Source organism: Sciurus carolinensis, chromosome 12 (assembly GCF_902686445.1).
Source record: "Sciurus carolinensis chromosome 12, mSciCar1.2, whole genome shotgun sequence".
Taxonomy (NCBI): domain Eukaryota; kingdom Metazoa; phylum Chordata; class Mammalia; order Rodentia; family Sciuridae; genus Sciurus; species Sciurus carolinensis.
In genome coordinates this window covers 49,680,412-49,695,222 of record NC_062224.1, presented here as the reverse complement: position 1 = coordinate 49,695,222, position 14,811 = coordinate 49,680,412, and the positions used below count along the sequence as shown (strand labels likewise).

The 14,811-nt window shown below is 39.2% G+C and overlaps 1 protein-coding gene across 1 annotated transcript in view; it reads right to left on the bottom strand.

Annotated features, from left to right (window-relative positions):
* The window catches only part of Fam107b (family with sequence similarity 107 member B), a 204,500-nt gene that overhangs the window by 113,384 nt on the left and 76,305 nt on the right, over positions 1-14,811 (bottom strand). The window contains exon 2 of the mRNA XM_047521684.1: positions 6,426-6,480. Coding sequence (XP_047377640.1) covers positions 6,426-6,480 — 55 coding nt within the window. The remainder of the gene's footprint in view (positions 1-6,425; positions 6,481-14,811) is intronic.

The following is a 14,811-nucleotide window of genomic DNA, read 5'->3' as shown; positions in this document are numbered from 1 at the left end:
GGTTGGGTAATATCTCTTCATAGGTTTGGCCTAGGAGAGTGCGAAATACTTTGAAACCCTATTTCATTAGTTGATACTTTCTGAATTCAAAATGGCAGTGGACTGGAAGCAGATTGTCACATCTTTAATAGACAAGTCAGGAAATCTCTTTTCACTTCAGATCCTAAACATGGCATTCCTGCTTCTTCTGCCAAAGGTGAACATTTGTCCCACATCTGATCACTAGAGATGCATCTCCTCTGAGTCTAAGGCTATTCCAATGGATTTAACCAGTGGAGAAAATGTAGGCAAAAACAGTATCTTTCTCCTACATACTCCCACTCGACAATGCAAGACTTGAAAATAAATTCTTGAAGCATCTCTTTATGGATGTGTGTTAGAGCCCATGGCCTCCTGCTCAGTTGTGTTTTAAACCCTTGGGAATGGGAATGCACCCCCTCCTCAAGCTTGTGTTCTTCCAGCAACAAGCATGTTGCTTCACTTCCTGGAAAAAATTATGTGATAGTGAAACCCAATTGTTTTTATTCAAAATAAAGATGCAGTAGTGGGATTCCACAGGCTAAAATAAGATTATGATAGTTAAATCTCATAAAGGAGTGTAGGGTATCTGGTTTTCACTGAGTCATCTACAACCTGAGTAGCACTTTCTCCAATGAAAGGTTTCCTATGGACCTCAAACTCTCTGTCCTACAATTCAGGGAACAGGAAGAAAATAAACTCCTGATAAAAGAAAAACATTTCCCTTCTGGAGGGCAAGGCCCATGTCTGACTCATCTCTGATTTCAAGGTGGATTGATAATGATTTGCTTCCTATCTGTTAAATACCCAGCCAACCCGTTTTTCCATCACAGGCTGAGTTATGAGCCCACCCATCATTCATTCATGCACTCACACTTGAGTTGAGCTACTTATTTTGTGTTCTGTTGCAATCCAGGCATACAGTTAGAAGCTGAAGTAAAAACCAAGTACAAAAAGATGTCATGTTCCATTTCTGATTAATCAAATTGCTTTAGCAAGAGTTTAAGAGAGAAGAACAAGCATTCATTCCTCATTTGACAAAGATGTACTGAGCACTTGCTACTAGTCAGGTTCCATTCTAGGTCTCCTTTCCGTGTGCAGAGGCAGTAAAGTGCTCCCATATCCCTGCCTCCATGGAGCTTGCCTTCTAAAAGGGAGGAAGACAAAAAGCAAATGCACTCCTCAGTGCGTTGGATAGCTGCCCGTGGTTTTAGAAAAACAAATCCAGGCAGGAGGTAAGAATTGCAGGACAGTTTGCAATTTGACATATAGTGGCTAAAGAAGATCTCACAGGGAGCACAGGTCTGGTCTGAGGTGAGGATGTGAGCCATGCAGAACAGAGTCCCAGGAAGGAGTTTAGAAACCAGGTCTTCCCTGAAAATCATTCATGACCCCCAGTGGTATCATCTCTAATGAAAAGCCTGCCCTGAACACTCATGCTGTCTAAAAAAGTGAACTAAGATGAGACATTCCCCTTCTCTTTTCTCTAACCTCCCTATCTGAAGAGTTGCCTATTCATTCTCTTTTTGCCCAATAGAAGGGGATGTGACTGAAATACAGTCATTCCCTGTGGAAGTCTCCCTGTGGACTGTTCTATCATGACATGAAAGTAAAAACAGACACTTTGTCTGAATAATCAGAAATGGGTCTTGCCCAGGCAGGTCTGACCTCTGACTATGTCAACCCTACAGGCAGCAATGGGGGTTGCTCAGTGTAATCCTGGTCTCACTTCCCCATAGAAGTTACAAAAATACATACACCATTTTCCTCATTATGTCCATTTTTGGTTGAAGAATTCTAACCGTTCAGGGTTTGTTACTTCACACTTAAGTAACTTACAAACCACAGGAAATGAAAACTTGACTAAATGCAAATGACATGCACAATCAACTCCAATAATGTGCTGGGCCCCACTCCACTCCAGGTGACCTTTAACAAAAAGAGGATACTGTGATGGCACCCTTTGACCACTATAAAAGGGCTATGACTAACAGATTATCAAGCATTGCAATCTTTGAGGCCCTGGCAACACAGATAATCAAGATTCCACAAGGTCTTCTTGAATTTTAAGTTCATTTTTAAGTTGTTTCAGCATGCGAAAACACTTGGTCTGTTTCTACAGCAGTACATGGATAAGGGAATGGTGAAATAGAGCCAACATTTTTCAAACACATTTTACTTTTTTTGAAACATAGCCACCAGAAAGGATGCAATTCATTTTCAAAAAGAATTCTCTCAAGAAAGCATAGCCGGCCAAGTCATTCATCTCCCTGCCCACAAGGGAATAAATGAACAAGTGAAGGTATGATGTTCCACCTCTGTAAGGTTGCTCATATCCCTCTTTCTCTACAAAACTGGTACTAATTTCTACTCATTTGGCTACAAATAAAATCAGTAAGGGCAGGATCTATTGTTTCTCTGTGTCAGTTATATGCCTGAGTCTCTGTACTAGGTAAGAAATGTTCAATTTTTTTTTATCTTACTCACTTTTGGAGACCTACGGAGACTGTTGTGTGTGTTTAGAATGGTTGGTTGTTGTTCTAAGAAACTTTCAGTGGAATAGAAAGAGAATAAGCAAAGGTTCATCATAAAACTTCCTCTCCAAATAAAAGGCAGAGAGACCTTAAAAACTCAGGAAAAGGAACACATTCCATGGAAAGGCCAATAGGAAAGAGGCTCCCAGGCAAAGTGTGATGGTTCATTCTGGGTCAACCTGACTGGGTCGAGGGGTGCTCAAGTTAAAAGATATTTCTGCTTGCATCTCTGACGATGTTTTCAGATAAGATCAGTATTTGAATTGGTGGCCAGACTAAAGTAGATTGCCTTCTGTAGTGTGGGTGGGTGTCATCCAAACTGTTGAGTGCCAGAATAGAAGAACAGGTAGAGGAAGGAAGGAGTCACCCCCTTTGCTTCCAGCCTGACTGCTTGAATGGAGACATCAGTCTTCCACTTCCCTTGACTGGGACTCACTCTGTGATGGGCTGACAGATCTGGCTCCATGAGAATGTTATAGGCCAGACTCTAAGGGAAATGACTAAACAGACTCCATTTTGCTCTGAGACTCCATGTTATGTAGGAAATAAACTTCTCCCGTGGGAACACCCCGCCTCTGTGCCCATCATCAGTTACTTGGTGTGACATGTTTAATAATATACAATGGCAACTCCTATGTGGTAAAGAATTGCTCTCTTTTGATTCCTATTGCTCCTAAACAATGTACCATGTGGACAGTGATTGTGTGGATGTTAGTAACCATTCTTTAGTTTGTGCCTAAGTAAGGGTCATTTTGACCCACTTCCCCCTCTGTCGATGACCTCATAATGTTAATGTGTAATTTCAAATCGTAGCAACAGACACTTATGATTAATGTGATTTTTGGTATAAGAACCCCTACAACCCTGTGGTCGGGGCTGTTCTCCCAATAGACATTTTTTGGGGCATTGTGTGAGACAGTCAGCCAGCCAGCTTAATAAAGACTCTCAAATTTGGACTTCTCAATGGTGATCGGTCTGTTCTTAAGTTGCGCCCTGTAACAACTCTATGGGCTCCTCTGGTTCTCAAGCTTTTGAACTTGGACTACAGTTATACCACCAGTTTTTCTGGGACTCCAGCTCAAAGTGAGAGATCATGGGACTGTCAGCCTCCATAATCACAAGAGATAGTTCCTCATAGTAGATCTCTTACCAAATCTATATCCCAGTGGTTTTCTTTTTCCTCTGGAGAACCCTTACTAATACAGAAAGAGTGCTCCTGGTGCAGCAACTGCTGCAAATGATGTATAAGTTCAGGTGAAAACACACATGCTGGCTTCTGTCCCTGTCCTCAGATACTCCAATAACTGGCGTATCCTTGGAGAGCCATGCTCTCGGTCTTCAAGTTATGGCCTCTTGCTGACAAACTGTCCTCTTTCTTTAGCATTATAGCCTCCTCCTTGCCACTGTCAGTAAAGAATCATTGCTTCTGGTCATGTTGAAGGAACTCTCAAGTAGGGAAATTTTTCCTCCTCACATCCTCCATCCAACATAGCATCTTTCATGGGCCCACTACCTCATCATTCCTTTTCCACAGGCATAGCCTATGTTCAGTTTTGTGTCCTTTTCTTTATTTTTGCATCAAATATTGTATGCAAAAGATGCATCTTTAAAATGGCACTTTTAATTAAGGATCAAGTTTCACTTTTAAAAAGTTATCCTTTCCACCCAGTTAGATGTCCATAGAGTCTGGGAGAATTACCATCTGATTTGGGGTAGGCATTAATCACAGGCAAGTTGCTTGCTAAGAAACCCTCAAATATACACAGATGCTAAAATCATTGACTCCTGAGTGGTCCCTGCAAGTATAAACTATAGACCTCAGGATGAGGTGGCAGATGCCTAAGGAGTAGGTCATCAGTAAAAACAAAACAAAACAAAACAAAACAAAACAAAACAAGGGGAATTCCAAATAGATACCACTAACTATGGATTCAATGTACAGTAGTCATGTATTAATATAATACCCCAGCTAATGTGACTCTCTTCATGAATGAATTTCAGATGTCATTCAATCCTCTGAACTGCATTCATTCCACTTCTTTAGTGCTTGCAAGTTGCCTACTCCTATCTCAGTTTTGACGTGTACTGTATTCTGCCTTTTGCCTTAGCTCCCTGTGTCCATGATTTACAGGGCCTCTTTAACAGCAAGCTCTGTGAAGTTACGACCTACATTTTACATTTTTTCTTGTGTTGTAAACACTTCTATCTTTTAGACAGAGTTTGTTCTTTTTTTTTTTATTTTTACAGACTACATTTTGACTCATTGTACACAAATGGGGTACATAATTTCGTATCTATGGTTGTGCACGATGTCTGTCTCATTCCACCATTTTTCATAACCCCCCTCCCTCTCATTTCCCTCTACATAATCTTAAGTTCCTCCATTCTCCTCTCATCCCCCGCCTCATTATATATCATCATCCACTAATTAGGGAAAACATTCAGCCTTTAGTTTTTATGGATTGGCTTATTTCACTTAGCATGATATACTCCAGTTCCATCCATTTCATTTGCAGTTTGTTCTTTTGAGGCTTATCTTATTCTTTGTTATAACCCCCAAATCTAAAATAGGCATAGTGTTGGCCCTTATCAAGCCCACCCCATCTATGTCCCCATTTGGAGAATGAGAGTACCTTGCACAAGTGAACACAAGGAATTCATTTAACAAGAATTTACTGAATGACTACTATGTTCTAGGTTCTGTCCAACATGCTAAGGATACCATTAAGCAAAACAGACAATGTCCCTGCTCTGTAGAAGACAATAAGGAAATAAACCAATCAAAAGAAAGATGATTTTGGATCAGAATAAGCATTATGAAAAAGTTTTAATGGGTAATGAGATGAAGAGTGATTCAGAGACATGTGAATGTTGTCCAGAAGTTTTTTCTAGGACAGGACATTCAAACTGAATGATGAGTCAGGCATATGAGGATCTGTGAGGGAACAGGATTCTAGGAAGAGGCAGCAAACTAGAGTAATGCTGGCTCTCAGTAGAGTACAGGTCACCTGGCAGGGGGAGAACAGGTGTAGGGAAATGGTGGAGCTGGCTAGTAGCTGCTTCTCTCTTTCCATTCATACCAGAGCAGGGTGCCACCTTACCCTCACCATGCACATTCTTTCCATTACTATTTCCAATTTCTTACTCCTGCTCCCTGATTCCCATTAAGTTCTAAGAACATAGCTTCTCCCAGCAACAAACACATCTCAAGTCATCTTCTAATACTGAGTCATATAAAACACAAAACTAGAAGCTGCTGGAAAATAGAAGATGAAGGTATTAGATTTAGCTTTCACTATTATTAGGTCCATTCAATAATGGACCTAATTTTATTTTTATGGCCATTATTTCTGATTATCTTTCCTGATCTTAGTCTTAAATTAAATTATAAATGTTCTTGTAACTTGTTTCTTTCCACATTATCTCATAGAAAGTCTTTTTTTTTTCATAGAAAGTCTTATTACAGGGTAAATAGCTTTAGCAAAGCTACCTATTTGACTATGCACTAACTTTTAAAGCAAACGTATCTAAGGAATATTTTCCAAGATAATTATTTCAGTAAGTAGCCAAACTCCTTATTTTAGCATTACTGAATCTGAAATTTCTTTATCATCATCTACTTTGTAAGCATTTGCTCATCAAGTGTAATCAATAAAAGAAAAAGACAAAGATGAGAACAAGCTATTTTCTGTCTCATGACCAGATTGCTCAGCTGTTGTGCCTGGAATACATCACAAGTGACATTTCTAGTAGTGTTTCCAATCATTTGGAACATACAATTTTTCTTTTGCAATTTGCAAGCTTTTGGACGCTCTGAGTCCTGCTGTCAGCAACAGCAGCCCAGGAAAGGATTCACACCGAGTTGGACTCTACCTGATGCCATCTTCTGCTCCAACTTGGGGCACTTATCTTCTTGGAATTCTTCTTCCTAAATTCCATCCCCACAAACCAGAAAAACAGAAAGTAAAAATAAAACATTAATTTATAGAAACACTTTTTTTGCATAATACTGATTAATATGAGATCAAAATCTGAGAAAATTAGACTGAGCCCCAAAGTGCTGAGGTTTTGGGCAAGCAACACATAAATTCTCAATACTGAGAATTGGCTATGGGAGTGTTGGGTTACACACTTCTGGGGTGCCACTCACATGGAAGTATCTATGAATTTGTCCCTTCAGTAGCACAACCCAGGGGTCCTCTGGGGACACTGATTACTTAAACAAGATGGCAATAGATCTCTCCATAAGATAGAAGTACTTTCAGGATAGTGGAACAAAGAAAATTATATATGATTTTTCATAATTCAAGGAGCTGATGACATCCATGCACTTTCTTTTTCTTTTTTTCTTTTTTGTTCTGGGGATTGAACCCAGGAGGGTCACTCTACCACTGAGTCACATTTATTTATTTATTTAGAGATAGAGTCTTGCTAAGTTATTTAGGTCCTCACTAAATTGCTGAGGCTAGGTTTGAACTTGCAATCTTCCTGCCTCATGCTCCTGAGCTCTGGGATTACAGACGTGCACCATCATGCCCGACTGCATGCACTTTTGAAAGTTTTATCATTGTTCAACTATTTTTATCTGTGGAAAGGTGGATATTTACCTTCTCCTTTGAATCCTAATATGATAGCTCTTACTATCATATTTTATTTTTATTAACATATATTAATTGTACATATTAATGGGGTTTAATGTGATATTTCAAACACATGTGTAAGAGAATACACTGATCAAATCCAACCTCCCTGTATCGAACCTCCCTCCCCAACCTTTCCAACTCTCTGGTAACCACTATTCTACATTCATGTTGACTTTTCTTGACTCCCAAATATGAGACATAGCATGTAGTACAGTCTTTCTGCATCTGGCTAATTACACTTAACATAAATAAAATAAGTCCTCCAGTTTCTATCCATTTTGCTGCAAGTGACAGGATTTCCTTTTCTTTATGCCTGAACTATATTTCATTGTGTGTCACCACATTTTCATTTTTCATTCATCCTTTAATGGATACCTAGGTTAAACCTGGGTCTTAGCTGTTATGTATAGTGCTATAATAAACCTGCGTGTTCATGTAGCTCTTTGGTATGCTAATTTCACTTCCTTGGGATATTAACTCAGAAGTGGGATAGCTGGATCATATGGTAGTTAAATTTTTAGTTTTTTGAGGAAACTCCACATTGTTCTACATAATGGTTGTCCTAACTTGTATTCCCAACAGCATATGTGAGTCCTTTTTCTCCACATCCTCACTAGTGGTTGCTATTACTATTTTTTTGTTTTTTTGTTTTAGGGGGGGTTGGTACCAGTGATTGAACTCAGAGGCACTCAACTACTGAACCATGCCCCCAGTCCTATTTTATATTTTATTTAGAGACAGGGTCTCACTGAGTTGCTTAGTGCTTCACCTTTGCTGAGGCTAACTTTGAACTCAAGATCCTCCTGCCTCAGCCTCCTGAGTCACTGGGATTACAGGCCTGAGTCACCACAGCTTTATTATTATTATTTTAATTTTTTTAGTTATAGATGAACACAATACCTTTATTTTATTTACCTATCTCTGTGGTGCTGAGAATTGAACCTAATACCTTACATGAGCAAGGCAAGCCCTCTACCACTGAGCCACAACCCCAGCCCTATTATTATTTTTTTTCTAAATTTTTTTTATTTTTTATAATAACAGTTCCAACTGGAGTGAGATTGTATCTCATTGTGGAGGCATTGCAGAATCTGATATTCTTCAGTGACAACTGTAATGCTGATAAAAGTAGACCCTGCCAGAAGTGAGGGAGGTAACTTAGGAGGATGCCTAAGGAATACTTCTCTAACCCTTCTAGTTTTGTCTTAAAGATGATTTTATGCTGATTCTTTCATTTATTTTTTCCTTTCATTAAACAAACATTTTTAGTACCATTATGGGCCATTTCTGTGGGATCTTACTCTGTAAGGAGAATCCCTTCTAACATCCCTTAAATTACACTGCAAGCAGTGCCTATTCAGTTTCCTTCCTAATCTGGAACACTTTCTGCACACACTTTGTTCTTTCTAAAAATTCAGTTCAACAGGGGATATTCTAGACCATAATAAGCATAGGGTATGGGATTTCATATGATAACTGAGATTACTCTATAACCAAAATGAAAAAATGGAACTCAAAAACTGATATTGTCCACCATAGAAACACTTCCAAATTTTTGCTAAGTTTACCAGTTTCTAGGTAATAGTTCATCAGGATCAGACTCCATCAGATTCTCAAGCTCAATTAGTAAGACAGAAATGTGCTTTTTTCTTCATAAAGATTAGTTTCATTAAATTACCATCAGTACCAGCTCACAAAAGAATTGATGTCACCTGTGTTGGGAGCAAGTGTTTTTCCAGAGATCAAAAATCATCTCCAAATGTTCATCTTCAGAGACCAGTTCCAAAAATTTGCCCTACTTTTAAAACCAATGAAATAGTATTGGCATAGGCAATTTGGGTAAACAAGGATTCCGTCCAATTATTTCAAATTTATGGGTTTTAAGAAATTTTAATGAAAATTGCTTCCAAAATTGCATTTCTAAAAAAGGGTGTGAATTAATAATATGCCAAGGAACATGAAAATTATAGAGAAGTCCCATAGCACAGCAACTAAATGCAGCAAGTAATTTCTTGTTTCACAAGGCCCAACAGGATAGTATATAATAAAAACATAAGGAATTATTTTACAACATAGCCACAGGGAAAGTCTCTTGAGATGCCAAAATTATCCAAATAAAGTTGTTTCATACATAAAAGTTTCTGTCCTTTGAGTTAATGAGATTGCTTATTTTTTTATGGCTTTGAATTCCAGAATTGTGAAATAACATAGCCCTTTAGCTTTCTCCAAACATATTTATTACTCCATTCTAATGAGTCCCCTCAAATTTTCCTTTAGTAAGAGTTGCAAACCCCACCCCCTACAATCTGCAATCTGCAGAGGGAAGGCTGTTTGGAATCCTCTTGACTGGAGCATGCTCAGCACAGAATAAACAAACATCTGTCTTTGATAGTATAAACTATGTTCTATTTAGAGAAAAGTGGCTGAGCTCTGTAGATTCATGTGTCTCTTCTCTTCAATGCAAATCTTGATTTGCTGAGTTTGTTCTTAGCAGCTTTTTCCCAGCAATGTTGGAGTGAAATGACAGCAGCCCAACTGTAATGGACATCTGTTGATTTTGCTGTTTAGCATTCATTCACTCTCTATCTAATAAGGGCAGTCTGATTTCATCTTTAAAGCCATCCCCTTCCCACTTTCAAGGAGCACTGGTTCCTGTGGCTTCCTGTGGTCCATGAAACTGACTCCGTGCCCCCAACACCACTTCAGAGGTTGTGCTTGTAACCCAGGCCTGTGCCCATCAGTATGTCGTGTTTCTCTCTGATGGGTCTGGGATGATCATGTGACCCAATCAGGGATAATGAGAAGTAATCAGATTTTTCTCTGGACTTTTGGGAATATGACTCCTGTTCTTAACCACTGGATCTGAAACCTGAGAGAACTGTTGGGATGGGAGTTGCTGCTGTGGCTGCCATCTTGCTCTCACAAGCAGCTGAGACTGGGGCCCACACCACAGAAGGCAGAGTCAAGAGATGAACTGACTCTGAGTTCTGATAATATCAGTCAAACCCCCAGTTCAGCCATGCCTGAAGCAAGCTTAATTCTAGACTTCTCAGCATAAGTCAGCTAATACATTTAGCTTTAAAATATACATGTGTATATACATATATATATATATTTTTTAAATCAATCCAATGTTTATCATATTTCTGTCCCTTCTAAGAGAATGAGTCCTAGTTGATGTCACCACGAGGTAAACACCCTAGCTCTTGATGATAGTCATGTGTGTTGATCATGGGCTTCTATCCCTCATGCTTCCTTCTGTGCTTCATGATGCTAGTTTAATCAAACTGACCTTGATGATATGTTGACAAGGCTGAGCATTCCTTATCTGAAATGCTTGGGAGCAGAAGTATTTCACATTTAAGATGTTTTCAGATTTTGGAATATTTGTAGATACATAATGAGATACCTTGAAGGATGGGACCCAAGTCTAAAAGTGAAATTCATTCATTTCATGTATATCTTATACACACTGCCGAAAGATAATTTTAGACGACATTTTTAGTGTGCCTGTGTTTTGACTATGACCCATCACATAAGATCAAGTATGATTTTTCCACTTGTGGAACTCAAAAGTTCAGATTTGGGGTATTTCAGATTGTGAAATTCCACTTGTGGCATGTAAAATGCTTTGGACTTGGAGCATTTCAAATTTGGGGTTTTCAAATTAAGGGTATGAACTGACTCTGTAGTAAAATTTGGCAAACCATTAGACTTTTCACTTATTTCCTTTGAGGCCTATTTCCAAAATATTTTATTAAAAGACCATGCTAAACCACAACCTGGGTTTACACCTTGTGAGTTCAAGGTACGATTTTGGTATGAATAAGTTTCTTTTCAAAGATTTGCCAAGCTGAGCAGCAGTGCGAGAGACAGAGTCAGAGAGACACAGAGAAAAGGGAGGGGAGGAATAAGAAAAGGAAAACTTTTAAAAACATTAATTTCACTCACATACTTCAAGTCATTTTGCTTTGGCTTTGTGGTTCTGTGACACTGCTGGCATTTTACTCTAAGACATCATGCTTAGAGGCAAGAAGGCAGTTTAAGAGACAAACAGAATTCTCAAGCAAGGACTAAGGAACAGCTGGTTCCATTTGTCTTCACTCCTTAGCAAAGTCTATTTCTGATTCTTGGCCTCAACTTCCTTCATTTAAGAAAATGGGTCCCAAATGTGACCTGTTTCTTTTCAAGAAAGTTGAATTTTAGTTTTAAATAATTGTTTCCCTATCAGCAAACATCTAAGGAGTTTCCTTCCAACTTTTCTCTATTATGTCTTTCAGTGTATAGTTTTTTAATTTTTTCTTAGTTCAAATAATTTTGGATCAGAGTTGAAAGGGTGAGTGTTTCTGAAGCTCCTAATATAGATTAATAATTACCCCTCAAATGTCTCAGCAAGTTAATTTGAAAATTGTGACACTGTCATCACATCTTCTCTGTCTAATTGCACATTTTGATGGATACAAAGAGCGTCTTATAGGAGGTCATTTTAGAAGTCCATCCCCAATGACCCTACCAATATATGTTGTATTGCTACTAATAAAGATATGCTTAATTTTCCACAGGATCTTATAGCTAAGCTTAGTGTAGCCCACTAAATTATGAGTTCATTCAGAGCAAGGACTATGATCCTTTTTCAAACTTCTTTCAGTGTCTAGTCTCTCCGTTAACAGATGCTTATTAAGCAAGGGTTAAATGAACTAATTGTTCACCTGCTTTATACTTTGATTAATGCCCAGTGCAGTAACACATGTCACGATAAAAAAATCCAACACTGTCCCTCCTGGCAAATCAGACAAGTCAGTCATTCCTTCAAAAAGATTTCTAAATCAGTCCCACCCTCATTCCAAACTTTGTTCTATTCTAACTTTAAAATAGAATATTAGCTAACATTTCTTGATTGCAGCATCAAACTGTGTTTTCTCTGTAGTAGATCACTTAATTATTAACAATCTTCTGAGTTGGTAAACTGGCTATCATCAATCCTGTTTCGAAGATGGAGAGACAGAGGTTTGGAGGGATTAAGTAATTCTTGTGGTGAATGTGGTGTGTGCTACCGGAGGCCACTTAGATATTGAAAGATTTACCCTTGAAACTGCGGGGCCCACTCAGCCTCCCAGGCTGGGATTGCTGCCAGGGAAGGTGGCATCCACTGACTTGTAGACATGAAGGTTATCGGCCAATCCCTTGTTCTAGCTCAGGACAATTTTGAACGGTCCTCCCTCCTACCTCCAGAGCTCTCTGTGAGGTTGGTTGAGGTCTTCATTGAGATTCCCTAGAGCCCAGAGTCCCCCTCTGCACTATCCTGCTTCCTTCTATTCCCTTCCACAAAAGTGGGTCCCAAGAGCACTTCCTAATCAACTCTGTAATGTGCTACTCTCTCTTCCATTCAGATTCCCAGGAACCCATCAACGCGCCCAAAGTCGCATTTCCCAAATGTGTCAAAAAGGAGATTCAAACCCAGGTCCGTCCAGCTCCCACACCCCTGGCACAATTCATTATACTATTCCCTCCCAGTGACCAGTGCCTCTCCCTTGAAAACAGGGATACCTGGGCCCCACTGCCAGAGACTGCAGCTTGGTAAATAAGTATGGGTACAGATGTGACCAGCCATACCAATTTGCTCAGACTGAGGGGTTCTCCAGAGTATAAGACTTTCAGTGGTAAAACCGGGAAGATCCCAGGCAAACCAGGACAAGTTGGTCACCAAATTTGGGTGTGGCCTGGGGGTCTATAACTTTAATGAATGAATTCTGTGGATGTTTCTGATCCACCAAAAACAAAACAAAACTTACAAAACATACTGTGTTGGTAAAGAGAAGTCCTTATTATGGGTGTTTTTAACCTGCTATTATCAAATTCTATGTTAGGTGCTGTTTCTATAGTGCTTCACAATGTTTAGTAAATATTATTGTTCTCTTTTTACAGATGAGAAAACTGAGGTTGGAGAAATCAAAGAACTTGCCCAAGATCACGCAAGCTGATAAGTGAGGGATCCTGAAGACAAACCCGGGTGGTCTGATCTATACTGATAATCCCACATCCCAAATGGCATTCCCTTGACATTTCCTCTTCTGGAGTTGAAGATAATACTATCTGTGTCCATGGGTTGTTGTGAGATTAAAATAAGGTAATATACATAAGATACCTATTTAGCATCTGCCACAGAGTAAATTTATATTATGCACCTTTTCTCTCCCCCCCAGTGGAGTGGTGGACACTATGGTTTATGTCCATTGTACACTAAAAAGAGGGTTAGAGGTCATCCACTAAAAGCTTTTACCTGATGGTATAAAGAACTGTCAACAAAACTAACCACAGACAAAATTCACTTTAATGAATACATACTGACTGATGTATAGATATTGATGGCATTATGTTGGAAAAAAAAAAGGCAGAGATACCACAGTGCCCCTTCATACAGTGGAGGAAGAATTCATACCATCTGCCTGGCTCAGAGTCTTTACTGTCACTGATATCCATTGCCTTCTTCAATGTGAGTTCTTTACTGGTGTGATTTTGATTTTTGAAAATTTTCTTTTTTTTTTAATTATTGTAAACAAATGGGATACATGTTGTTTCTCTGTCTGTACATGGAGTCAAGGCATACCATTTGTGTAATCATAAATTTACATAGGGTAATGTTGTTTGATTCATTCTGCCATTTTCCCCTTCCCCCCCACCCCTCCCACCCCTCCCCTCTCTCTATACAGTCCTTCCTTCCTCCATTCCTGCCCCCCTCCCTAAACCCAACTCCAACTCCAACACTAACCCCTCCCACCCCCCATTATGCGTCATCATCCACTTATTAGTGATATCATTCTTCCTTTGGTTTTTTGAGATTGGCTTATCTCACTTAGCATGATATTCTCCAGTTTCATCCATTTGCCTGCAAATGCCATAATTTTATCATTCTTTATGGCAGAGTAATATTCCATTGTATATATATATATACCACAGTTTCTTTATCCATTCATCAATTGAAGGACATCTAGGTTGGTTCCACAATCTGGCTATTGTGAACTGAGCAGCTATGAACATTGATGTGGCTATATCTCTGTAATATGCTGATTTTAAGTCCTTTGGGTATAGGCCAAGGATGGGATAGCTGGGTCAAATGGTGGTTCCATTCCAAGTTTTCTAAGGAGTCTCCACACTGCTTTCCAGAGTGGCTGCACTAATTTGCAGCCCCACCAGCAATGTATGAGTGTACCTTTCTCCCCACATCCTCGCCAACACCTGTTGTTGCTTGTATTCTTGATAATCGCCATTCTAATAAAAGCTACTTACTGGATAGTTATCCTTAGAGAAAGGACTAGCTAAGGAGCTCTTTGAAGTAAGGAGGAATGTAGTTTGTGTAGTTCTGCAATGGAATGAGTGAGTGTTCCTCATGGCTAAAGGACACTTCTTTAAAGACAGACCATTGTGTGTGTGAAGGTTTACAGAGCCCCAGGCCAAGAAAACCACAAGAGCAAAACAACATCTGCCACTCAGAACCAGTTGCAAAGGAAAGTTTGACACAATATTTACAGCTATAATTCAACCTGCTGGACCAAAGGTCAAAGTTACATAATGATTGCAAAAATATTTGAATTAAAGTAAACTAATGTCAAACTGCT